Source organism: Tasmannia lanceolata, unplaced genomic scaffold (assembly GCF_043159265.1).
Source record: "Tasmannia lanceolata isolate RefF3 unplaced genomic scaffold, GAP_Taslan_0.1 ptg000004l, whole genome shotgun sequence".
In the NCBI taxonomy this organism is placed as follows: domain Eukaryota; kingdom Viridiplantae; phylum Streptophyta; class Magnoliopsida; order Canellales; family Winteraceae; genus Tasmannia; species Tasmannia lanceolata.
In genome coordinates, this window is record NW_027518681.1 from 62,481 (window position 1) to 89,771 (window position 27,291).

General features: G+C 37.4%; 1 protein-coding gene across 1 annotated transcript; it reads right to left on the reverse strand.

Annotated features, from left to right (window-relative positions):
• LOC143875974 (cuscuta receptor 1-like) lies at window positions 1–23,096 on the reverse strand. Its single transcript, XM_077377550.1, has 8 exons — window positions 22,680–23,096; window positions 22,375–22,452; window positions 11,625–11,777; window positions 7,397–7,549; window positions 6,256–6,405; window positions 5,224–5,376; window positions 2,583–2,738; window positions 1–1,937 (listed from the first exon to the last, which is right to left on the reverse strand). The coding sequence occupies exons 1-8, from the start codon at window positions 23,053–23,055 to the stop codon at window positions 82–84; spliced, it is 3,075 nt and encodes a 1,024-aa protein (XP_077233665.1). The 5' UTR covers window positions 23,056–23,096; the 3' UTR covers window positions 1–81.
• Window positions 23,097–27,291: the final 4,195 nt, after the last annotated feature.

Here is a 27,291-nt window from a genome sequence, read left to right on the forward strand (position 1 = left end):
TTATTAACTTAAAACTCAAGATAAAGCTTATTATTAGTTCCAACAATCATTTTGCATTACAACTAAAGGAAAATTGTACCATTATTTGAAACAACAAATTTTCAAGTAACTACGGAATTCTGAGAGGTTCTCAATCGACCGGTCAATATATGCATCCATAGCTCTGAAGTATTTATGCCTCCCATTTTTGTTGAGGATGAGAAAGCCGATGAATCCCCAAAATCCCAAAGCATATGACATTGCCATGAATGAGTAGAAAATCACAGGATTATCAAGAACCCTAGAATTTTTTCCCTCATCTCTAGGAGGTTGTGAAGGGATTTCCAATGAGCAATTTCTTTCTAGTGGTGGTCCACAAAGATTTGGATTTTCCTCATAGCTATCCTTACCAAATGTGGTAAGGTGTTTATCAAAAGGGATCTTATCTGATAGGTTATTGTAGGCGACAGAGAAAGCACCAAGTGAATCCAGTTGAGATAATTCATAAGGGATTCTCCCAACTAACTTGTTGTGGGAAAGATCCAAACTCTCCAAGCTTTTTAGGTTTTTAAAGGATTGTGGAAGATAGCCAGTTAGCAGGTTGTTGGAAAATTTTAATGAGTGAAGTGCTTCCAAGTCTCCTATTTGGAATGGAATATCACCCTGCAATTGATTCATGGACAAATCAATTCCAGTCATCGAGCCAAAAGGAAGGCCCTCGTAAGAGTAAGTTACACTCTTTGTGGTGAAAGAAGTTGAAGGCCTAGGATGAAAGTATGTACTACTTAACAAAACATCAGAAATTTGGATTTGATTTGTTTTCTTCCATGAACTTATGTTGTTGAGACAAGAAGGTAAATTTCCAGAAAAAGAATTGTTGGAGAGATCTAAGGTATGGAGGTTACTTAGTTGACACAGTTGTATTGGAATGTTTCCTCGAAAGAAATTATTCCTTAAGAGAATTGATACCAATTTTGAGAGGGAGAATAGCCAACTAGGAATGGTGTCGGATAGGGTATTTTTTCGCATATCAAGAAACATCAAGTCAGGGCTATTTAACAGGCCAGATGGAATTTTTCCAGTGAAGTTATTGTGGCTGGCAAATAAATATTGCAATCGTATCAAGTTAGCATCAACTGGGAGAATGTCTCCTTGCAATCTATTACTTGATATATTGAGGTAAACTAGGTGAGTGCAATTTTTGGTGAGTTGATATGGCATTTCTCCTGAAAAGTTGCTGGAAGATAGGTCCAATATAGATAATCGTTCTATTTCACCCATGGATGAGGGGATCCTACCTTGCAAAATATTTTTGGATAGGTTGAAGTAAAGCAAACTAGGGAAGAGAGTGCCCATGTTTGTAGGAAGTGACACGCTTAGATTATTCTCAGAGATATCTAGAAAAGTGAGAATTGATATGCTGTTGTGGGTAGACTGAGGAATTGAGCCTTTGAACAAGTTACCCGTCAACGACATGGAATCACTTGACATATTGTACAATAGCCAAGATGGGATGATCCCTTTAAGAGAGTTATGACCCAAATTTAATTGAGATAACTTAACCTGGCTAGAAAGAAAGCTGGGAATGCTACGAGTGCTATGTTTGTTGAGGTTGCAATTTTCTAAGGACAACTGCTGGAGTTGAAAAGTAGGAACCCAATATGGGTATTGGGTTTCGACTTCTAATTGGACATTGTTTGAAAGGTCAACATCTAAAAGTTGTGAGAGGTTGGCAAAACTAGAAAATGAGAACACACCCATCAACTGATTATTTGAAAGATCAATAGACTCTATCTTCGTTAGGTTGTTGAAAATGAATGAAGGAATCTTCCCTGTAACGCGATTGTCGGAGAGAAAAAGCCCTTGCAGGTTATGCATGCCTTCCATACATGGATGAATGCCCTCAATTGAATTGTTCGAAAGATCCAAGAGACTTAAGTTCCTTAGTTTGCAAATCCCTGTAAGAATAAGACAGAGAGAAAATGGTGACAAAATTAGATTGATGTTGCAAAATGATAACGAGGAAGCCCCATTGTATGATTATGAGGCAAGATAAAATTCTTCGCTAAAAAACAAGTTTTAATAAAATTTTATTTTTCTTTTTTTTCCAATTTATTAGTGTAAATGTAAATAGTCATATTTTGGGAAATAATATTCTCACACCTTGACTCAATGTAAGGCCTATCAAATGTAAGGATAAGATCAATCAAAGGTGGGACCCTCAAGACCACCAACTTCCTCTGGATGACGCCCTCATACATCAAATCTCCAACGTGGGGTCCCATTCGCTATTTCTTCCCTTTTTCATTTTTTTGCTTATCTTCATAAAAAATATTTTTTATATATTTAGTTGAATGGATTGGATAGCCAAACAATGGACCCCACCTTAAGATATGGCCCAGACATTGTATTTGTTGTCTCGTGACTTGTGAGATCTAAAGATCTTAAAAGAGGGGGTGGGAATATCATTTCCCATTTTCTTTATTAAATGTATAGTTTACTTTTCATAAAGCGGTAGTATTATGTCAGAAAAATAACAAAATCCTGTCAAAAAATACTTCACACATCATCATTTTGGGTGAGGAAATGCTACTGCCCCGTACCTGTTGAGATGGCGCCGAATGTGAATGTCAGATTATTCTCTGATAAATCCAGCCATTCTAGGGAGGAGAGGTTGCCTAGACATGATGGAAGACTTTGATCGTGAAGATTGTTATCGCTGAGAAATAGATACGTGAGTCTCTTCAAGCCACATAAACCTACAAGAAAAATGATCAAGACATAAACATCCAAAACCCATTTCATTTATTACTAAACAATAAATTGCTCTCAATGGAATATAAAACTAAAAATGCTAAAAAAATGCTAAAAAATCATCTCAAAGTTGTTGTTATCGGGTGGTTGTTGTTACATTACATATACACAGTATCTTCTAACCATAGTAAAAACCCCCATTTTCTGTGGAAAATGTTTTAAGCACATTTAAGATGGTATTAAATACAATTTTTTCCCAACTTTCCAACTTTATTACCCCCACTATATTTTTGTAAATGACAAAAGTTTTAATGCATTTTTTTGTGTTTTCATTTTGTACTACATTTTTTGAACCAATATTGTATTAAACTCGAATTTTTCCCATCCCTGTCCTTTTTGTGGTGCCGAATCACGTTTTGCTAAGTACGTTTTTAACTTAGGTTTCAAGCGCGGTGGATCACGTTTCATCTGGGACGGTTGCTCTCCAAAAGGCTAAGAAATTGCAAAAGGAACAAACGGAAATGGACGTGCTTTGCTATTATACTCCTTCTCATAATTGTGGTTATCATTGTCGTTGTTGTCATCAAGCCTTGGAGTAAGAGTGGTGCGTGATTTGGGTAGTGTTTGTGTAATATACATCAACAAAAGCCCAACTAAAATCTTTCATTTTTTTTCTTTTTTCTTCTTTCCCCTTTTTAGTGTGGTTTATTTCCCTGCATTATTGTTATATATTCTTTTCTGAGTGTCGAACATATAATGTTTCCTCCTTTGCAATGTTGTCTTGCCGATTGAACAACCTTGTTCTTCCTTTTGACATGAATCAAACTGTTCTTTACAATTTCATGTTGTTGTTTTTTTAACTCCACCAAGAATATATGATTTGTGCTTGGTTAAAATTTGGCATCAAGAGCAACGATAAACTGACCTTTTGTTTCCTTTTTTCGTGCAAGAAATAGGCTCTTATGTTCAACCAAACCGGATTTCTGAAATCATGTCGCCCTGAATATAGACTTGATGATTAGGATTGGTTGAAGAACCACTTATGTGGGTTTTCATTTGGGCCCCTGATAAAGAAGAGAGCATAACTCACCTCAACCTTCAAGCAAGTTATCACTAGATGGAAGTGATTCGTGTAATTTCACGACCAAGGGAAAACATAGAATCTAGAGCGTTTTGCCCCCAGCATATTGTATCATCTGTATGACTTCTGAAGGGATTAGTTTGATACATTCAAAAGTTGGTTTATGATCAACTTTGAATTTCTTAAAGACTTGTAGAGATGTTTTTTTTTTCATCCCAATAATCATGTCTACATATTCTACCACAGATCAATGATGGTGAAGGGGTATGGAAATACACCATTTTTTTAGAGCTTGTCCCCACTCTGGAGACTACATTTTGGTTCCTTTTGCAATTCTACAATTTCTACAGGGATCGATAACAAGGAAGGAGTATGGTAATAAACCATCTTTTAGCCTGTCCCCACTCTCTTGAGCTATATTTTGGCCTCTTTGCAATTTGGCAATTTCTACAGTTAATGACATCCACTGTTGTTATGATAGTAACAGATTCATGGGAATACCCTCATGGGATTGAGGCTCTCACCAAAGTTGGTTTTCAAGGAGTTCAGGCTCCTGGTGACCTTGGAAAATTGTCCTCCATGATGGAAATTTTTTCGAATTTCCATAGAATGGATTTTCTCTCACTGGATTTTGTGAAATGGAAGATCTAACATTCCTCACCTTCTCAACAAAATCATCTTTCAATGAGGCATTAGAAGAGCCTTCTTAGCCATGTTATGAGTAAGCCGGCACGTGTACTTTTTATTTCTCCATCTCAATTTCCTTGGTGGCTTTCTTTTCTTTAGTACTTTGCTGTTCTTTTTTTTTTTTTTTTTTGACATCTTTGGCGTCTTTGAAGAAGTGGTAGTTGGAATGAGACCTATCTTGAACGTGACAACGTTTGAGATAGACGATTCCAATATGATCGTTTCAAACAATTTACTTTGGAGTTTGTACTTTGTTTAAAACTTTTATAGTAAAAACCCCCATTTTCTGTGGAAAATGTTTTAAGCATGTTTAAGATGGTATTAAATACATTTTTTGCCCAACTTTCCAACTTTATTACCCCCACTATATTTTTGTAAATGACAAAATTTTTAATGCATTTTTTTTGTGTTTTTATTTTTTACTACATTTTTTGAACCAATATTGTATTAATCCTCGTTTTTATGGTTTCTCCAAAAAGAAAAAACAGGTTAACTTATTATTATTATATTTTTCACAGTCATTATATGCCGTGATCAGTTGGCCTTTCGAAAATTGAAAAAGGGTGCAGCTGGTGAAGATCCCTAGATACCCTATGGACTATACCAAAAGCGTATTGTATGCATCATCTTATCATTGAAATTATGAGAAAAGTGAAAGTGAAGAGGAAAACTACTTCAACCATCATCATTTCGGATGAGAAAATAATATAGCCACTCCGTACCTGTTGAGATGCCAAATGGGTTTCTAAGATCATTATTTTGTAATTCTAAATGTTCCAGGGATGAAAGGTTTCCTAGACATGATGGAAGGCTTCGATCATCAAGTTGGTTACCCCTGAGATATAGAGTCTTGAGTCTTTTTAAGCTGCATAAACCTACAAGAAAATGATGAAGACAAAAACATATGAGCACATTTAATTTATTACCAAAAAACAAATTCCTTTCAATGCAAAGGAAAAAAACAAAGACTGCGATACAGGCACTATGGTTGTAGAATTTTATTACAAGGCTTGGAATCGTACACTCATATCTCTAGGCTATATCTTATTTATTGGGATAATGCTACAGTAGGTTTCTTCTCTAAGGAGAAAGAAGAGTGACAATGACAATAAGCATAATTACTTAAAGTATCATATTGTTAGGGAGAACGTTAGGGATCATCATATGGGTATTAAGTACATATACACTGTGATTATACTTGCATACCAAGTGACAAAAAAGGCTTCCATACATATCACATAAGGGGCATGTAGAGCATATGGGATTCTGTTATGTTTGAGACAATCGTGAAAGAATATGCTAACCAATCAAGCCTTGGTTTAAGGATCCTACTAAAAGAAGCTAAAGCTTTGATTTAATCTACAAATGAGATCTCAGTTAGGCATAAGACTTGGACAATATGGGTTGACATATGATGGTCAACTTGATCAACGGTCTTGATTACACCCCTGACCATATGTGGAACTTAATGTTGATCAACGGCTTCATCCTAACCATGACCACTCAAAGTAATAACATAATTAGTCCTGTAAACATGTGGAGATGATATAACTATAAGATTTGGCCCAGCCATTGTATTGGTTGTCTCTGTGTTGTGACTTGACTTGTGAGATCCAAAGATCTTAAAAGAGGGGGTGGGAATATCATTTCCAATTTTCTTTATTAAATCTATAGTTTACTTTTCTTAAAGCGGGTACTATGCAGAAAAATAACAGAATCATCATTTTGGGCGAGGGAAAGCTATTGCCCCGTACCTGTTGAGATGGCCCCAAATGTCAGATTAGTCCCTTCTAATGCCAGATTTTCCAGGGAGGAGAGGTTGCCTAGACATGATGGAAGACTTTGATCTTGAAGATTGTTATAGTTGAGATCTAGTTGCTTGAGTCTCTTCAAGAAACATAAACCTACAAGAAAAATGATCAAGACATAAAAACCCATTTCATTTATTACTAAACAATAAATTGCTCTCAATACGAGAAATCTCAAAGTTTTATATGACGTATATGAAAAATGCTAAAAAAAATCACCCTTAGAATTTTTTCCCCTATTGATCACTTTCTGGGCACACTTGTGCCATGTGGAGATGATCAATTCTGTTGATTTAGAAGACAGCCACAAAAGTGGCTCTTTATCATTTTCCCAATCTTGATCAGATGATCTTAAGCCTTGATTTGAAATAATGTCGTTTGAGAGGGATCTCTGCGATTGATCTCGGATTCCTTGGGGTTCATCTTGTTCTTGGATCTCCATCGAACCCAAGATCTTTCTCTGGCCTAATTGATTTTGACCTATATCTTAGATTCTCCTCTGATTGCCACACCAATGGACCCACTTTCCCTTTCTTCCCCTTTTATTCCCTTTTTTTTTTTTTTTTTTTGCCTAATTTGTCCAAGAAAAACAAATCTTTTTTGGATGGCATTGGTCCACCAGCATATGAGCATGAATTGAATGGCTCGGATAACCAAACAATGGATCCCACCTTACAACAAAAATATGTTGTTATTGCTCAAACCGAATAGACAATTGATCTAATGGGTATTTTTGTTATTTTAAAAATTGAAGGAAGGAAAATTTGTTAATTTCGCCATGAGACATGATACTAGCCTATTTGTTAATTTCGCCAACGACAGTCATTATCTGATCTCCCCATCCATGTGGACAAGATGAGTTAATTTGCTCTCTTGTCAAAACAAGTTTTTGCCTTGATCAGTTGCCTTTCGAAAATTGAAAAAAAGGTGCAGCTACTGAAGATCCCCAAATACCCTAAGGCCTATACCAAAAGCATATTATATGCATCATCTTATCTTTGAAATTATGATATAAGTGAAAGTGAAGAGAAAAACTACTTCAACCATCATCATTTCGGATGAGAAAAATACTATTGCCACTCCGTACCTGTTGAGATGCCAAATGGGTTTCTAAGATCATTATTTTGTAATTCTAAATTTTCCAGGGACGAAAGGTTTCCTAGACATGATGGAAGACTTCGATCATCAAGTTGGTTATTGTCTAGATATAGTCTCTTGAGTCTCTTCAAGCTGCATAAACCTACAAGAAAATGATGAAGACAAGAAAATATGAGCAAATTTCATTTATTACCAAAAAACAAATTCCTTTCAATGCAAAGGAAAAAAAATCAAATTTCTATATTACTTATAAGAATAATGCAAAAAACAGTGATTCTTAGGCCCTGTTTTCTTTTGGATTAAATCAATCAAAGGTGTGACTCTCATGACCACCAACTTCCCTGCGATGATTTGTTACTTTTGCCAAGAGACATGATACTAGGTTCTTTAACCAACCCTCGTTTTAAGGTTTCCAAAAAAAGAAGAAGTTAACTTTGTTTTATTATATTTTCATAGTCTACGAGATAAATAGTCATTATCAATTCTTCGCATCCTTGAAGACATATAACTTCCTGGGCTCACATCCTGGGCCCTCCACTTGTGCCTTGTGGACGTGATCTGTTTCGTTAACTAACTGGCGAACATAAACCTGGCACATTATTGTTTGCCCAACCTTGATTGAATGATCCTAGCACTTGAGTATTAGGCTTCGTTAAGGTTTTCTCTATCAGAAGCTAAAGCTTTGATTATCTATAGCAGTTAATTGGGTGAATGGGATGTCCATTAGGTACGGGACTAGAACCATATGTGTTTTCCTCATCATGTTTAACCAGATCAATGATCTTGATTCCACACCCTTGTCCCTATGTATGACATGATGTTTATGCTAGGCTTGATCGTAAGACTCATTTGAGGTTTTCCTTGAGTGATGTTCTGTTTAAGGATCAGTCACAAAAGGATAACCTGCTAATTTTCTCTTATAAATACAATACCTCGATCATATGAAGTCTACTTTAGGGTATGTCCTCCTAGTTATGTGCAAGGAGGGAAATCTCATCTCATAGAAAACATGAAGCATTAGTGTCAGATCTTTTCTTCTCGTATGGAGGCAAACTTTGTTTCGTGCTACAAGACTGCGATAGGAGCACTATGGTTGTAGAATTTCATCACAAGGCTTGGAGTCGTGCACTCATATCTCTAGGCTATATGTTATTTATTGGGATAATTCTACAGTAGGTTTCTTCTCTAAGAAGTAAGAAGGGTGACAATGAAAGTAGGCATAATTACATATAATATCATATTGTTAGAGAGAACATTAGGGATCATCAGTTGGCTGCTAAGTACATATACACTGTGATGATAGTTGCATACTAAGTGACAAAAAGAGGCTTCCATACATATCACGTTAGGGGCATGTAGAGCATATATGATTGATCAGTTCATTTAGGCCCTATTTGTGTTTGGATTTTAAGAATCATTTATGAGTCCCAAACTGATTATTGAACTCAAAATTACATTTAATTTTTACTCCAGTAATTAGATTTGAACTCACAATCCATTCTCAAAATCTAAAACAAACAGAGCCTTAGTGTTTGATCGCGATTACGAGACACTTTTAAATTTAATTTTGACACTAATTTTGGTGATTCGTATCATATGCAAGGTTTTAAATTTCAGTTTCGGTGTCGGTTTCGGCCACCACCGAAACCGAAACGTTTCAATTTTAGGCCGAAAAGTTGCCGAAATTTCATTTTTGGACTTTTTTACAAAATTTCCATCGAAATATATGAAATTTCCACTGAAATTGACACCGAAAAATTTCCGAATTTCGGTAAAATTTCAGCGAAATCTTGTAAAGAAACGACTTCATGTGAATTTCGTTTCGGTTTTGTGCAGAAACCAAAACATTTTGTTCGGCCGAAATTTAAAACCATGATCATATGTAAAGTGTATACATTTGGATATAGTCAAAGGAAGATTAATCACGAATGCATATTAGTTAGTCTTATCATAAAGAGTGCACCACATTAAGTACTCATAAAAGGAAATCATTATTTCTGTGATATATGGAATGTAATGCTCATTATTTGGGTATTTGCTGCCATGATCTATCTATTTAGTTCTCTTTACATGAATGTATATTTTCCCTGGAAGACTATTCTAAAGAGATTATTTGTTATAGGAAATGATGTATGCCCATACTTCAGAAATTTAAAGTGTCCAAAGCCCTGTCTTTTTTTACCCAGAACACAGCACTGTCAATATGGACCACTGGGAGAATGCTGGAATAATCTCTTGTGAGATCTAATAGGGTAGCCGACATTGCCACTTAGATTTTTTATTAATCCGTGTTTAGGATTTTTGCTAAAATGGATTTTAGATAAATTAAAGATTAAATCTATTAGAAGTTCAACTTTAAGAAGGAAGGTGTGTTTCACTAGGAGGATTAACCCTAATCTCTTTTATTAATATGAGTTTCTAATTGATGAGAGCAAGAGATATTCAGATCTCAGGATTTCTTATGATTTTTCTTTGATATACCAAAGGTAAGGCCAAAGATTCTATTGATCTGAGCATCACGACTTGGCTATATTGCAAAATCATTCCAGTGATCAACAATACTCGAAGATAGGAGCATTTTCAATAGTAGCACATATCATAAAGCAATGTCAATATGATCATCATGGCAAGAGGTACGATCAATTTTCCACATCTTTTATTTGACTTAGATACTAATGCAAATTTCTATATCACTTTCTGGGCACACTTGTGCCATGTGGACATAATCTTACTGATGGGATGGCAGTTAGGTGTGGTGCTAGGGCCATATGCGTTGCCTCATGATGGTTTGCCAGATCAAGGGCCTTGATTACGCACACCCTTGTGCCTATGTGCGATGTATCTGATCTTGGCCTAGCATTCATCCTATGAGATTTATTTAGGCCCTGTTTGGATTGCAGGAAAACATTTCTCGCACAAAATATTTTCTTTGATTTTGTTTATTTCACAATGTAGACTGAAATCATATGGCTACGGTTTATTTAGAGGGGTACCATTGAAAATGAAAGTCCTAATAAATAAAACTTTGTAATCAATGGAAAAGGAAGAAATTTTATAAAATTTTTCTTTTCCAAACTTTTTAAGAAAATTTCTGCAATCCAAAAGGGCCATGACCATGAATGTGATTATAACCATTAACCTTGTACTTCCTCACGGGGTGGCTCATAAGGTTCTGATCACATTAGAAAGGGCGGTGATAAATTCGCCCCTTGGACTCGGCATTTGCCCCCTTTAACGCCTCTCTAGTAGAAGCTAAAGCTTTAAGAGGGTGTTTTTGTCTATTTGCAAAACCTGGGTTAGGGCTTCATATTAAACACCTAAAAATACAACTTTTGAGTGGTTTTTCTAGAGTTTAACCTAATCTAATTGTGTAACAGCCCTAAAGGAGTGTGTTCGTGTGGGAGAAAGTGGAGAGACCATCTTGGTGGCCAGAAATCGTGATCCAAGCTAAGATCCTATCCAAAAAGTGGTTTTGATCTTTAAAAACCCTAAGATTTAAGTTCTGTTGATTTGGAATAATGTCGTTTTGGACATGTAATTGCGTTTGAGAGGTCTCCGTGATTGATCTCGGATTCCTTGCAGTTCACCTTTTTCTTGGATCTCCATCGAACCCAAGATCTTTCAATTTTGGCCTAACCCTTTGATCGCCGTACCAACGGACCCACTTTCCATTTCTTCCCCCTTTATTCTTTATTCTTTTCTTTTTTTGCCTAATTTGTTCAAGAAAAACAAATCTTTTTTGGATGGCATTGATACACCAGCATATGAGCATAAGTTGAATGGCTCGGATGGCCAAACAATGGACCCCACCTTACAACAAAAATATGTTTTTCTTGCTAAAACCGAATAGACAATTGATCTAATGGGTATTTGTGTTATTTTAAAAATTGAAGGAAGGAAAAATGTTAATTTTGCCATGAGGCATGATATCAATCAATCCTCGTTTTAAGGTTTCTCCAAAAAGAAAAAAAGGTTAACTTTTTATTAATATATTTTTCATTATATGAGTTTGCTCTATTGTCAAAACAAGTTTGTGCCTTTCGAAAATTGAAAAAGGGTGCAGCTGCTGAAGATCCCAAGATACCGTAAGGACTATACCAAAAGCGTATTTTATGCATCATCTTATCATTGAAATTATGAGATAAGTGAAAGTGAAGAGAAAAAATACTTCAACCATCATCATTTCGGATGAGAAAAATACTATTGCCACTTCGTACCTGTTGAGATGCCAGGTGGATTTCTAAGATTATTATCCCCTAAAACTAAAACTTCCAGGGACGAAAGGTTTCCTAGACATGATGGAAGACTTCGATCATCAAGTTGGTTTCCCCGGAGATCTAGAGTCTTGAGTCTTTTTAAGCTGCATAAACCTACAAGAAAATGACGAAATACAAAAAAATATGAGCACATTTCATTTATTACCAAAAAAACAAATTCCTTTCAATGCAAAGGGGAAAAAATCAAATTTCTATATCACTTATAAGAAAAAGCTAAAAAAGTGATTCTCCGGCTTTGTTTTCTTTTGGATAGACACATTGTGAGATGTTAGGAGTGTCCGTTTGGAGTGACACTTGGGTTTTTGGTGAACTGAAGCAATGCTGACGAAATAAACGGATTAGATCAATCAAAGGTGAGACTCATGACCACCAACTTCCTTGCGATGATGCCTGCATGCATCAAAGCCCCCAAGTTTAACATAAATTTTCTCAATAGTAGTTTTTGATTATGTGTCGGCCAATGGACCCACATTCCATTTCATCCCCTTTTATTCCCCTTTGATTATGACTTGGATAGCCAAAAAATGGACCCCACCTTACAACAAAAATATGTTGTTTTAGCTAAAACCGAACAGAGAGTTGAAGGAAGAAAAATTTGTTACTTTTGCCAAGAGGCATGCTACTAGGGTCTTTAACCAACCCTTCCAGGGACGAAAGGTTTTCTAGACATGATGTTGACCCTAGGCTTGATCGTAAGACTCATTTGAGCTTTTGTTTGAGCAATGTTTTGTTTAAGGATCAGTCACAAAAGGCTAACCTGCTAATTTTCTCTTATAAATTGAATACCTCAATTATATGAAGTCTACTTTAAGGTATGTCCTCCTACTTATGTGGAAGGAGAGCAATCTCATCTCATAGAAAACATGAAGCATTAGTGTCAGATCTTTTCTTCTAGTACGGAGGCAAACTTTGTTTCGTGCTACAAGACTGCAATAGGAGCACTATGGTTGCAGAATTTCATCACTAGGCTTGGAGTCGTGCACTCATATCTCTAGGCTATATCTTGTTTTCACGAGACTTAGAGTTTTAGAGATTTAGCAATTGGAGGAGAGCCTTGTTGTTTGATTCCATATCCTTGAGTGTTCTTTTTCGCTTTGTTCTGGACGTGCAATCCATTCGGTCCTCTCTGCCTTCATTGTTGGACTTCATCTCTGAGATCTTTCCTCATAAAGATCTAATAGATCAAAGTCATCTAGGAGGCAATAAAACCACTATGTTTTTACACTACTTCATGGCAGATAATTCGTCTTTGGGAAAACTGATCATTCGTCTTAATGGAATATAGAGTGCTAACTGTTAACAACAAGGATTGTGGATCCTATACTTATTATCTTCTTACTTCTCTACAAAACAACAAATCCACTTGATCTTAAAGGATTCAACTTTTGTTTCTTATATTCTAGAAGAACACAGAAACAGAGTACCACGAACACTCTGTTTTTGAGAAAATTCTATGCTTTCTGGTTGTTCGAGCCAAACAGGTATTTGAGAATTGGTATTGCTGGACCTTTGATCCATTTTGAGCTGGAAGGAGAAAAGACATCGTGCTATGTTATCATGAAAATCAACTATGTGGAGTTTGAGCTGCCACCTGCTTGTCGTATCCTGGCTTGAGGCGATAGTTTTCTGAAGCTGAGCTTCGGTCCACCTCAATACAAAGGCATTCCGGATCTACAAGTTTCGGCTCTCCACTCTAGAATTCTGCAAGTTCTAGGTCCTATTGCTCCTTCTCTTTCATTTGTATTTTCCCCCTGCAATACTTGGGTTCAAGTGCTAGATCTGAGTATCCTAGAATAGGAGAACTCAGAGCTGAAGGTATTCAGTTACCAATTTGATACTTCTTATTATCTTCTCTGGATCTACTTCTAATCTTCACAATAAACTCGAACCAGTTCAGCGAGTGAAGCAAACCTCGCTGAACTCCAATCCAGCGAGCTATTGTCAAACAACAAGCAAGATGATCTGGCCAAATTGAGTTTACTAAGGAGCAATCATTGGAGGAGTTTCTTTCAACTTGGAGCTTGCAAATCTGAGATTGTTTTGCAGCTTCCATCACTGAAACACAACTGAATCCCAAAGAATCAAAAGTCCTTGGTTAGAAGAATCTTCAATCTGAGAGCTCAATATGAGCAGCAGTATACATTCGCGAGTGTTAATTTCACAAAGAATATAGTGATAGCAAAGCCTCGGCCTGACCAGAATTCTAAAACTCATTTTTGAAGAGTGAGTAGATTGAACTTCATCACTGTTGTTGAAAGCTTTGCATTTAGATCCAAGTCTTGAAGATCAGATCTTCAGAGATTTCCGCTAACCTTTGGAAACTAGCATGACAATTTGATCTAAACGTGGCGATCTACATCAATTGATGTGTGTACATGAGCAGGTTGATGATAGATTCTTGTGTGGAGACAGGAGAGTTTGACACACAAAGTGAGATTTTTGAGGATTGTGGTACACAAGTTGAGATTTGGGAGGATTGTCAGTCTGACGTCGTAGATACAAGGAACACTCCATAGAGGATGATGGAGAATGGATGGCATTTGTAGATGACGACCATATTGTGCCCAGGGGTGTGGGCAGTGGACGGCCTAGATCTTGAGATGAGAAGGGACCATTTTGACTTAATAGAGCTTTTCATTCACGATCCTTTTCTGGATCATGATAGAACATTATGGCAGAAACATTTGATTCGTGAGGATAGCCTTGGGACATAAAACTTACTTGAAATTCAAGATGGAGATAAATACAAGGCACCATCAGAAGAAGGCAGGTGGTGCGATACACCATTGACAGCGAAGCAAGGTGTTGACACGGATCGGCCTCAGGCGAAGGGCCTCCTAGAACCTGTGTCGAGTCTGCCTGGAGAAAGGCGTGAGCTTGAGGGAATGTTCTTTTGAAGGAGGAGAGTTCGAGGAGCGCGGATTTCTTTTTAGCATAGAGTAGTCGTATTTTTACTTTCCTTTATGCGTACAGGGGGTTAAATGTAGTAATGTCAATTTTGTCATATGAGAGGCAATATCGAGTAGAAAGGATAGTAGGGCATAGTCGGTTGGGAGGACTGATTGTTTAAAGGCGTTAAAGCACAAGAACACAGCATGTGTCACTCAATTGGGAGCTTAGAGAAGGCGAGAAGGGGGGCCTTTGGGCAAGAAGGGACCACATGATTGGGAGCCTTACAAGAAGCCATGTGGCATGCCACCTCAGCAAGCCAGCTGGCTTGAGTTGTCATAAGATGGCAACAGCTTCTAGTAGACTTCTCTTCCTCTATAAATAAAGGAGAGGAGTTGTTAGTGATTTTGCATTTTCAAAATCATGTATATTACATGTTTTAGTGTTTTGGAAAATGTTTTATCAAAAGCGTTTGGGAAAAAGAAAATGTTTTCTTGGAAATATTTGCTTTTACAAAAGGATGTAGAAGTGTAGTTGAAAAAGATAGTTCCACATCGGATGAGAGAAAAGAAAGAGAAGGGCTTATAAAGCACTACCTTTTCTAACTCTTGTTGATTGCACATTGGGTTGAACCCATGGTTGGACCCGCGGGACGGTGCAACGCACCGTTCGCACACGCGCACGCGCACGCGCGCGCGCGGCGTGGGCAATGGGCTATAGGGCGCATAGTGGCGCTTTATTGGCACTTTTTTAGGTGCGATCCACACCATAGATGGTTGATCTAACGATGACTGGGTTGGAGAGAGGTTTTACTCAAGCCAACAGTCACATCTAGGATCGATCAGGACCGTTCAATATCAATGGGTGCGATCTAACGGTCAGATTTCAAACATTCTGGAAAGGTGCCCTGTAGAGGTGTTTTTCACACTGAAAAGACACCAGATGGTCTATAAAAAATGTGCAAACTTCTTATTTCGAAAATAAATCGAATTGGCAATTCTGACTGACTTTACACTCTCTTCTACACTCCTACAAAAATCCCCAAGTATTTCTACATACTGTTTTTTCTTTTGTTTACTGTTCTAGATACTGTTTTTCTGCAGAAACAGAATCTAGAGATTTCTCTAAGGCTTGAAATTTGGGAAGGGCATTTCGGGTTTGATTCCGCTAATGCTACGCGTCATCAAACATTAGTAGGGCTTCCCTACTAGGCTTCATTGTATCTTGGAGGCAATTCGCGGATCCCCTTTGCACACTACTAGTGGGGGCGAATCTTGTCTTAAGGAAAGTGATATCACGCCTTGAAGCAACAAGTTTCTGTTTTCTATCATTAACAGTACCCTCAACAAATTTTCCAACAATCTTAAGACAAGATTTTCTACTGTTGTTTCAATGGCACTTTATTCAGTTCGTCAAATGACCCAAGACTTTGTCAAACTCGAACGTTTCGACAAAGGAAATTTTAAGCGCTGGCAGAAGAAGTTGCACTTCATTTTGACATCACTCAAAGTGGTCCATGTTCTCACCACTCTAAAGCCGTCAGCAAATGAAAATGAAACTTTGGCGGAGGCTCGTGCAAGGATGAAGTGGGAACAGGATGACTACATTTGCAAAGGCCACATCCTAAATGCTATGTCAGATACACTATTTGACATATATCAAGGCATGGGATCAGCAAGTGAAATCTGGAATGCACTTGAAGCCAAATACTTGGCGGAAGACGCCAGTAGCAAGAAATTCACTGTGAGTCAATTTTTAAATTTTAAAATGGTAGATGATAAGTCTGTTATTGATCAATTACATGAAATACAACATGTAATTAATCAAATTCATTTGCAAGGCATCCTTCTTGATGATTCCTTCATTGTCCCGTCAATTATTGACAAACTTCCACCAAATTGGAAAGACTTTAGAAAAAGTCTAAAACACAAGAAAGAGGAAATGTCTATTGAAGACTTGGCTCAATGCCTCAGGATTGAGGAAGAGTCAAGAATCAGAGACAAGAAAGAAAATGAAACTGTATCCTCTAAGATCCATTTGGTGGAAAATGTCAAGAATTCGAACCAACAAAGAAAAGGCAATTGGAAGAGAAACAAACACCCTGAAAAGAATACTAATAAGAATAAGAAAAGAAAGGGTGCTTGTTTCAACTGTGGCAAACCAGGCCATTACAAGAGTGAGTGCCGACTTCTTAAGGATAAGTAGTCGGGTGCACCAACAGACAAAGATAAGTTTGTCGCCATGATTTCAGAGGCAAATATGCTTGAAGATGGCAATGATTGGTGGATTGACTTTGGTGCGACGATGCATGTCTGTAAAGACAGGAACCTGTTTTCAACTTATGAAACAGTTGAAGATGGAAGCGTGTTATACATGGGAAATTCGTCGACAGCAGAAGTCAAAGGGAAGGGCAAGGTGGAACTTGAGTTCACATCCGGCAAGCTACTCACTCTAACCGGTGTCTACCATGTACCAGAAGTTAGAAAGAACTTAGTGTCTGGAAGCATTCTCAACAAGAATGGCTTCAAACTTGTATTTGAATCTGACAAGTTCATTCTTTCTAAGGGGGGTACTTTTGTTGGGAAGGGATATATGTATGAAGGGATGTTCAAACTTAATATCAATAAAGTGAATGTCTTTGCTTATGTTTTGGATTCTTCCTTATCTTTATGGCATAATCGTTTAGGACATGTAAATACTAGGAAAATGAATGATCTGGTTAAGTTAACCTTAATTCCTAAATATGAAAATGACTTAGTAGATAGATGTAAAACATGCATGCAAACCAAGATAATCACTAAGTCATTTCCTAAAGTAGATAGAACTTCTAACTTGTTAGATTTAATTCATAGTGATGTATGTGACATACATAGTGTTCCCACAAAGGGAGGTAAAAAGTACTTTGTTACATTTATTGATGATTATTCTAGGTACTGTTATGTTTATCTACTTAGTCATAAAGATGAGGTTTTAGAAAAATTTAAGATTTATAAAACTGAAGTAGAAAACCAATGTATAACAAGCATTAAATGTCTCAGATCAGATAGAGGTGGTGAATATCACTTTCCTCATTTCTGTGAATCAGTAGGCATAGTCCATGAATCTTCTGCCCCTTATACACCACAACAAAATGGTGTAGCAGAAAGGAAGAATAGGACACTTACTGAAATGATTAATGCTATACTTGTTAATTCTGGTTTAAATAAAAGTTTTTGGGGTGAAGCCTTACTTACAGCTTGTCACATTTTGAATAGGGTACCAAGTAAGAAATCTAATATAACCCCTTATGAATTGTGGAAGAAAAGGAAACCAAACTTAAGTTACCTTAAAGTTTGGGGTTGTAGATCTATAGTTAAAGTCCCTAAACCTAAGTTAAGAAAATTAGGTGAAAGGGGTATTGAGTGTATCTTTTTGGGATATGCTAGTCACAGTAAGGCCTATAGGTTCTTAGTTATAGAACCCAATGATTTTATAGATGTCAATACCATAATTGAATCTAGAGATGCCTTTTTCTATGAAAATAGGTTCACTGCAATTCCTAAAGAAATTGAACCTACAACTTCTGTAGATCATCCTTTAGAATCACAAACAGAAGTTGGTGAACCTAGTGTACAACCTAGTAAAATAAGAAGAAGCTCAAGAGATAGAAGGGATAGGAGTTTTGGCCCTGACTTTGTAACCTACCTGGTAGAAGGGACAAGGGAAAAACTCCAAGGTTCTGTCTTGTTAAACTTAAGCATAGAATGTGACCCTCAAACCTATGGAGAAGCCATAAAGTCCCAAGATGTTGCTTTTTGGAAAGAAGCAATTAATGACGAAATGGATTCTATCATGGGTAATAAAACTTGGATTTTGGTTGATCTACCTATAGGATGTAAATGGATCTTCAAGAAGAAGATCAATGTAGATGGGACCATAGAAAAGTTTAAGGCAAGGTTAGTTGCCAAAGGGTTTACTCAAAAACCTGGTATTGATTACTTTGACACATATGCACCTGTTGCTAGGATTTCTACCATTAGAGTGTTGATTGCCCTTGCTTCCATATACAAACTTCACATTCACCAGATGGATGTTAAAACCGCATTCTTAAATGGTGAATTTGATGAAGAAGTGTATATGGAACAACCTGAGGGATTTATTCTGCCAGGCCAAGAGCATAAAGTATGTAAGCTTATCAAATCTTTGTATGGGCTTAAGCAAGCCCCTAAACAATGGCATGAAAGATTTGATAAAGTCTTAGTGTCAAATGGTTATAAGATACATGAATCAGATAAATGTATATACAGTAAATTTAAGGGCGGCAAAGGTGTTGTTATTTGTTTATATGTTGATGACATGTTAATTTTTGGTACTGATATTGCAAGCATTCAAAGTACTAAATCATATCTTTCTCAAAACTTTGATATGAAAGATATGGGTGAAGCTGATGTGATTTTGGGTATTAGAATCATAAGACAGGACAATGGTCTTATTCTAACACAATCACATTATATTGAGAAAGTTCTTAAAAAGTTTAACCATTTTGAATGTTCACCCATTTCAACACCTTTTGACCCAAATATAAAGTTGTATCTTAATACTGGCAGGACTATCTCTCAACTAGGGTATGCTAGTGTAATTGGTAGTCTTATGTATGCTATGACTTGTACTAGGCCAGACATAGCATATGCTGTAGGTAATCTTAGTAGGTTTACCAGTAATCCTAGTTTTTCTCATTGGAATGCAGTCTATAGAGTTTTAAAATATTTAAAGAAAACTATAGACTATGGTTTATGTTATAGTGGGTATCCAACTGTAATACAAGGATACTCTGATGCTAGTTGGATAACTGAGCGTATAGACCATTTATCAACCAGTGGGTGGATTTTCACCCTTGGTGGGGGAGCAGTCTCCTGGGCCTCCAAGAAACAGACATGCATAACAACTTCAACTATGGAAGCAGAGTTTATAGCTCTGGCAGCATGCTGTAAAGAGGCGGAATGGCTTCAGAATTTGTTATTGGAAATTCCGTTATGGTCTAAACCAATGCCATCGATTTATGTCCATTGTGATAGTCAGGCCACACTATCAAGGGCATATAATCATGTTTATAATGGTAAGTCCAGACATATAGGACTTAGACATAGTGTTATAAGAGAGTTACTTACTAATGGAGTAGTAACTATTGATTTTGTGAGATCGAGCCAAAACTTGGCCGATCCATTCACTAAAGCTCTTGCAAGAGATCTGGTGTGTAAAACATCATTAGGGATGGGGTTAAAGCCATTAACCAATAGTCACCAATGATGGAACATCAACTCAACACTTGAATAAACATCAAGTCTTGAGTTCAATGAGTCCAAGTACATCATATGGAGTGATTGCAAGCACTATAATCTGTATTATTTGCCATCCCAAGGTAAAGTGCTTGGTACCTGTAATGTTTAAAAGGAGAAGGCTGAGTATTTAAACTCTTAATAGGCTTATAACATAGTGTTGGAGTGTTTTAGTTACAGGGGCACTCTTGATAAGCCTACCTATGTGAGTGTGGGAGTGGTGCCGCTTCCTATGAGATCTGGCTAGTCTCTAGAGCGCTCATGAAACCAAGATATAGACACAAGGCCAGTTCATGTGTCGGTTTTAGAAATTGCCCAAAGAGGTGAAATCTTGTGTGTGAAACGTATCCGGTTAATCATATAGAATAGCTAGTTCAAAGATACGTCTACTATGCAATTCTGGTTAACTTTGATATGTCCTCACTAAGTGAAGGTTCAAATCGAGAGATACCTTCATCTATGCATAAGATTTCCAAGCCTGATGAGAAAATTTTCTTTGATTTTGAAAATGGTGGGGGATTGTTAGTGATTTTGCATTTTCAAAATCATGTATATTACATGTTTTAGTGTTTTGGAAAATGTTTTATCAAAAGCGTTTGGGAAAAAGAAAATGTTTTCTTGGAAATATTTGCTTTTACAAAAGGATGTAGAAGTGTAGTTGAAAAAGATAGTTCCACATCGGATGAGAGAAAAGAAAGAGAAGGGCTTATAAAGCACTACCTTTTCTAACTCTTGTTGATTGCACATTGGGTTGAACCCATGGTTGGACCCGCGGGACGGTGCAACGCACCGTTCGCACACGCGCGGCGTGGGCAATGGGCTATAGGGCGCATAGTGGCGCTTTATTGGCGCTTTTTTAGGCGCACTTTGCACTTCGCACGTACGCAACGTCGCGAGGAGCGATTGGAGCCTTTAATTTTTCCAGATTTGATCTGCACCGTTGGATCAAGATGAAGGTGGACCGGTCGGATGGGTGGGTCAAATGGTTCGCAGGCCCATCAAGCCGAATGGTTCAGTTGGGTTGGGCTTCGGTTCGGGCCTAACGATGGGCCCGTTTCGGTTCGGGCCTAACGGTCGGCCCAACGGGCCCATGACTCCAACGGTCAAAGGGTGTGATCAAATGGGTTGTGTCCCTTTCCCCAACGGTCATGTGCCAAGGGGGTGCGATCCACACCATAGATGGTTGATCTAACGATGACTGGGTTGGAGAGAGGTTTTACTCAAGCCAACAGTCACATCTAGGATCGATCAGGACCGTTCAATATCAATGGGTGCGATCTAACGGTCAGATTTCAAACATTCTGGAAAGGTGCCCTGTAGAGGTGTTTTTCACACTGAAAAGACACCAGATGGTCTATAAAAAATGTGCAAACTTCTTATTTCGAAAATAAATCGAATTGGCAATTCTGACTGACTTTACACTCTCTTCTACACTCCTACAAAAATCCCCAAGTATTTCTACATACTGTTTTTTCTTTTGTTTACTGTTCTAGATACTGTTTTTCTGCAGAAACAGAATCTAGAGATTTCTCTAAGGCTTGAAATTTGGGAAGGGCATTTCGGGTTTGATTCCGCTAGTGCTACGCGTCATCAAACATTAGTAGGGCTTCCCTACTAGGCTTCATTGTATCTTGGAGGCAATTCGCGGATCCCCTTTGCACACTACTAGTGGGAGCGAATCTTGTCTTAAGGAAAGTGATATCACGCCTTGAAGCAACAAGTTTCTGTTTTCTATCATCAACAGTACCCTCAACAAATTTTCCAACAGGAGTTTCATTTTTGGCAGTTTTCAAAGGTAAAGCGGTCAGTGGGCCAAGAAAAATAGAAAAATGTTCTTTCATGAGTAGGAGTTAACGTTCTGTTTTAAGTGTTTCTTTTCGGCCAATCGGTTCTGAGTTGTTATTGATAAATCCTCATTCATTACAATGTTCCAAGATAGAGTGTGCTGTTTCTCTAAAAATTAAACTTGAATTTTGACCTAAAATACCTCAGTCTATAGAGATTAAAGTTTTTCTGCTTAAGACCCATTTCCTACTCACCTGTTCCACATCACTAATTCTAAATGGAAAAAATCTACTCTTTAATCTTCAACTAACACAGAAATGAAATGGCAAAATGCAGAATACCAGGTAAGTCTCCTTTCAGGTTATTCATATATAAGAACAACGCTTCCAATGGAGAGAGCTTGCTTAGCAGACACGGTGGAAGTGCTTCAAAATTGTTGTAGCTAAGATCCAAATATAGTAGGTTTTTCAAACCACATAATCATGCAAGAAATGAGCAAATTATAGTGAAAACAAGCATTTTACAAATGAGAAAACAAAGGAGAAAAGAATAGATGATGTTTCATACAAATCATAAACATGATTCAATTTCCATCCAAAGCATGTCGTTAGAATATGATTCTATCGACTATTACTCCACTAAATATTTATTGGAATTTTTGTATGTGTGTGAGTTTGTAAAATTCGATCTAGACTCGATACCTGACAAGGATTGGCTGCTTTGGTTTAGCATATTGCCCCCAAGATGCAATATCTTTAAGTTTTTCATTTGATTGAACCCTGCAAAAAGGAAGAGATGATGAGAGAGTGAGGTGTTGATGACTATATTTCCTCCCCCTTTATAATAATAATAAAAAATTTATGGGCCTCATGCCGGTAATGAACTAAAAGAAAAACCTGATTTGCTAAACATCCATCAATATCTTTGAATTGCCTAAGAAAAGAGATTGAGGGTTTTTATGCAATTTGAGGAAGTATTTTATAAAATTGGAGGAAACGAGTATTACCTTCTGGCATAACCCATCCACCGATCTGATTAAAGCCCAAATGTAGTGACTCCAATTCTTTGAATTGGGCAAACAGAGTAGCATTAGGATACCACAATCCAAACCAATAAGGATACCTTAAATATTCAAGCACGATTCCTATCACGTGAGATGAAGAATTAGAGCATGATACACCCCCCCATTGACAGCAATCCTCTCCAACCCAATCTTCCAAGCCAGAATAAGTAGCATTATTTGGAAAGTCGTTGACGGAGTCTTTCAATTGTAAGAGAGCTTTTCTCTCTTCCTCCAAACATGCTTGGCCCCCGTAAAAGCAGCAACACACACTTACAAACAACAACACCCCAACAATACCATATGCATGTAAACCCCTCATATTTTTAACAAGTTTATCTCCAAACTCCAAACTCCAAACTAAAAGCTCGGTTGTAGTTTCACTCTAAGCTTTAACATAGATATATATGTAGAGAAGGACAGGTGGAAGGTGGATCCAAAGTCTTCCCAGTCTTGGCCACCTCACCATTCATAAATCTGGACCGTCCAAAACGTCTAAAGTAGAAGCTCAGCTCATAAATAAGGAAGAAACGCGTAGTAATAGTGACATCTCATAAAGAGTGAGACCCACAACTGTGACAGGAAAGGTCGTCTCTTTTTCTATCCATCTAACACGAGAGTCAAGAGAATACTTCCACTGCGTGCCTCACACTCTAAATGAGAATTAGATCAAAGACACTTTTGGTCAATCTAAACCTTGATTGTAATACATGCATGCAAGAAAGATTTCGGTTGGGAAAATGTTTTGATAATTTCACTAACTCATATTGTCTTGTACTATTCAACCAGCTGTCAATGGCTATGATAATTTCAAAAAATGCTATAGAAGCAAATTATGAAATAAAAGACAAGGTAACCTAGTGCAAATATCAAAACACAGCAGTGCCAAAATCAATAGCCTTCTTATAAACTGCATATTTAAAACTAGTGGGACTGATATCTCCACGACAATGTTTTGATAATGAGGACAACCCACATGTACATTTTTCTAACGAGCTGTACTTTGGTTATTTTTATGAGATATGAGTATTTTTGTCATGAGAGAGTTGCTTTGGGCATTTTTCAAATTTGATATGAGCTGCCTGATCAAGATCAGTTGATCGGTCGGATTGACCATGGATCAGTCGCGTAGGTGGCCGAATGAACCGTTGGATCGGTCAAGGTCCCACTCGGTCGGGTTGGGCCATGGTTTTGGTCATATGGGTGGTCGATCTTTTGGTCCAACACGCTCCAACGGCTAGTGCTTGAGCGGGTGCGATCCAAAGCGTCAGATCTTGGTGTAACGGCTAGTGGGTGATAAGGTGTGATGAGGACTGTTGGATTCTGTCCTGTCGCGTCCCAACGATCAAAAGCCAAAGGGTGCAATCCGCACCGTGGATCATTGAGCTAGCAGTTACAGGGGAGGACGGAGGTTTTACAGCAACCAATAATCACTCCAAGATTGCTCTAGACTGTAGAATCATGGATTGGAGCGATCTAACGGCCAGATTTCAACCTGCTTTTAAAAGGTACCCTTGTAGGGGTGCAAATCAAATAGAAAGGTAGCCAAATACTCTATTAAAGAGTAGATAACAGCCTTTGGAATAAAATACAAAAAGTACACTTGTGGGACTTGAGTTTGAGTAAATCCATAGCCAAAATTACTCTCTTGGAAGTTTATCAACTTTGTTCGTTGCTTTCTTTTCACAAATCTATTCTAGTGTACTGTTTTCTGCAGAAACAGTAACCGGTGTCTCAAATACTTGTTTATCCAAAGGTGATTTAGAGTTTGTTTCTGCTTAGTGCAAAGCGTCAACAAACATTAGATATAGATAACACCGAGCTTCATTGTATTGTGGAGGCAAATTCTTGATACCCCTTGCACACTAACTAGCAGGGGCGAATATTATCTTAAGGAAAGCGACAGTGCGCTTTGAAGCATCTCTTTCTTTTCTATTTCCCACCATCACCACCGACATATTCTCTCCAACAATAACTACTAAATAGGGAGGAGACAAACATTTGATTTACCTAGAACTTAGAATAGTGATAAGTAGTGCATGGTTGCCAACCTTGTAGAGTAGTGGGAGGGGTGTCATTACTAGTATAAAAAGGAAAGAGAGAGAAAAGGCATTATTCTCGAAGCCAAAATCCACATTTTTTGAGAAATTTGGCTTGGAAAGGTAGAAGGTGGATCCAAAGTCTCCTCGGTCTTCGCCACCTCACAGTTCATAAATCCAATAAAACTGCAGAGCTATTAAAAAAGATTTTCAAGTCTATTAAAAAATAAAAAGACAAACCAATAAAAAATAAATAAAAAGACAGGTTAGGTAGGAGCAATTGTTCAAACATGGTTGTGCTGATATCATTTCCCATAATATAAATAATAAGAAAAATAAGAAAACAAAGAAAGCGATGATGATTTTATCGCCCCACTGTGGGATAATGCGCCCAGCTTGTCACTTGATTTGACGTCAAAAAGCATTAAAGTCTGCCCCAGTTCCAACTAACATGGGGCGCATTATCCTATAGGGGGCCGAAAAAAATAATCTCCCATAATATCGGTTTGGGTCTTTTTGAGTGTTGACCCGACCTGGCCTGGAGTGTCAAACATGGCGCCGCCAAGGGAGACTCGGAGGCACTGAGGAAATATGGTGAGTTCGCACCACCTCAGCCCACGAATTTGTCACGCGTGGTGGCCGGCACGCGGTCCCTGAGTGGGCCCAACTACCTCTTGCTTTTTCCATGTCCGTGGAAAATTGCGAGAGCCATCGGAATAGGCTGGAAAAGAGTAGCAGGGGGCCCCACAAGCCTACTTTATTCGTTTTTTCCTGAATTAAACTATTGAATATGATGAATAGGTGGATCCCACAAAGAAAAAACGATGGTCTTGATTGCTCGATCATGACTGTGAACACGTGAGATTCCATTTCCTACTTTCGTTGTCACCCTTTATTTATTTATTTTCTATTTATTTAAAGAAGCTGCAGGTGTATATATATTACAAAATAAGAATTAGATCAAAGACACTTTTGGTCAATCTAGACCGTCAAAAAACTACAGAGCTGTCCGTGATACTAATCCCGTCAAGCCCTACCACAAAAGTGACCGTTAGGATTTGTTTGAATATAGGCTCTGTTCGGATTGCAGGAATCCTTTCCTTTCAGGAAAATAGAGGAAAATGATATGGTTACGGCTTATTTAGAAAAATACATCATAAATTGAATGTTTGTTTTTCACCAGAAATTGAACAGGTTCAAGTTATTTTTTTCATATAAAGTCGAACAATGGAAAAAAGGAAAAATTGGATAAGTGTTTCCTTCCATTTTTCATAAAATTCCTGCAATCCAAACCGGGCCATGATGGTTTGGTCAAGATTGAACAAGGTAGTTGGCAAATACATATTGTAATACATGCATACAAGAAAGATTTCGGTTGGGAAAATGTTTTGATAATTTCACTAACTCACATTGTCTTGTAATATTCAACCAGCTGTCAATGGCTATCACAATTTCAAAAAATACTATAGAAGCAAATTATGAAATAAAAGACAAGGGAACCTAGTGCAAATATCAAAACACAGCAGTGCCAAAATCAATAGCCTTCTTATAGACTGCAGATTTAAAACTGGTGGGACTGATATCTCAGTATCTCCACGACAATGTTTTGATAATGAGGACAACCCACCTGGTTTTACATTTTTTTTAACGAGCTGTACTTTGGTTATTTTTATGAGATATGAGTATTTTTGTCATTTTTATGTGAGAGAGTTGCTTTGGGCATTTTTCAAAAGGAGATAACGAGTTATGCACAGTTAAAAACAAATAAGGTGCAAAATTTTAAAGTAAATAATTCACGACTGTAAACTTTTACGCCCATTTTATGGCAACACAGACACGAATGTAAATTCACACCAAAAATTTCTTCCATTCGCCCTTGGCTCAAAATTGGCAACCTGATTTTTGGGGAGTCAACATGCCCACTGTCCACTCGGATCTGTTTCAAAGCGGATCCAAATTAATTGGGTTTTCCCTCGGACCGTACCTTCAATTTTATAATCCATAATTGTTCAAATATCTTAGTGCAGAATGCTAACGTTGATAACCCATGGACAATATTTATGTGTGGATTATGTTGGAAAAGTGTTTCAAATTATTTTACAAATACATTTTTGGAAATTAAATTTGTTAGAAATGTGTTTCAAATTGTATTATTTGAACAATTAAATTTGTGGCTTTTCATATTCCTTGAAATTCCAAAGACCATTACTTGGATAAGTTAAGAGTTAGACTAATGAATCTATTTAATTAGTTATATTAATAGATTCATGATAAGCTTTGACTCTTTGTGAGACTCTTTGTATTCCATTAATGGTAACTCTTTGGTTTTCTCATTTGAATTGAATACCTTAAGTGCTCTCATTAAGGGTGATTCCAAAATGGAGAGTCTCTTGGATAACTTCTGTTAAGAGATCAAATGGTTTAGAGAATGGTATGGAAAAATCCAATCATTTTTCATAGAGTTTCTTTTCAAAGACAAAAGTTAATTTTGAACAAAACTCGTTACACTTGTTTGATCG

What these genes read in the sequence shown, in the direction of transcription:
- LOC143875974 (XM_077377550.1), bottom strand. Translation starts at nt 23,055, where the DNA reads ATGAGGGGTTTACATGCATATGGTATTGTTGGGGTGTTGTTGTTTGTA. An exon ending in TGGATGGGTTATGCCAGAAG is followed by an intron (nt 22,453 to 22,679) that starts GTAATACTCGTT and finishes TCCTTTTTGCAG; the next exon opens with GGTTCAATCAAATGAAAAAC. An exon ending in TCCACCTGGCATCTCAACAG is followed by an intron (nt 7,550 to 11,624) that starts GTACGAAGTGGC and finishes ATTTTCTTGTAG; the next exon opens with GTTTATGCAGCTTGAAGAGA.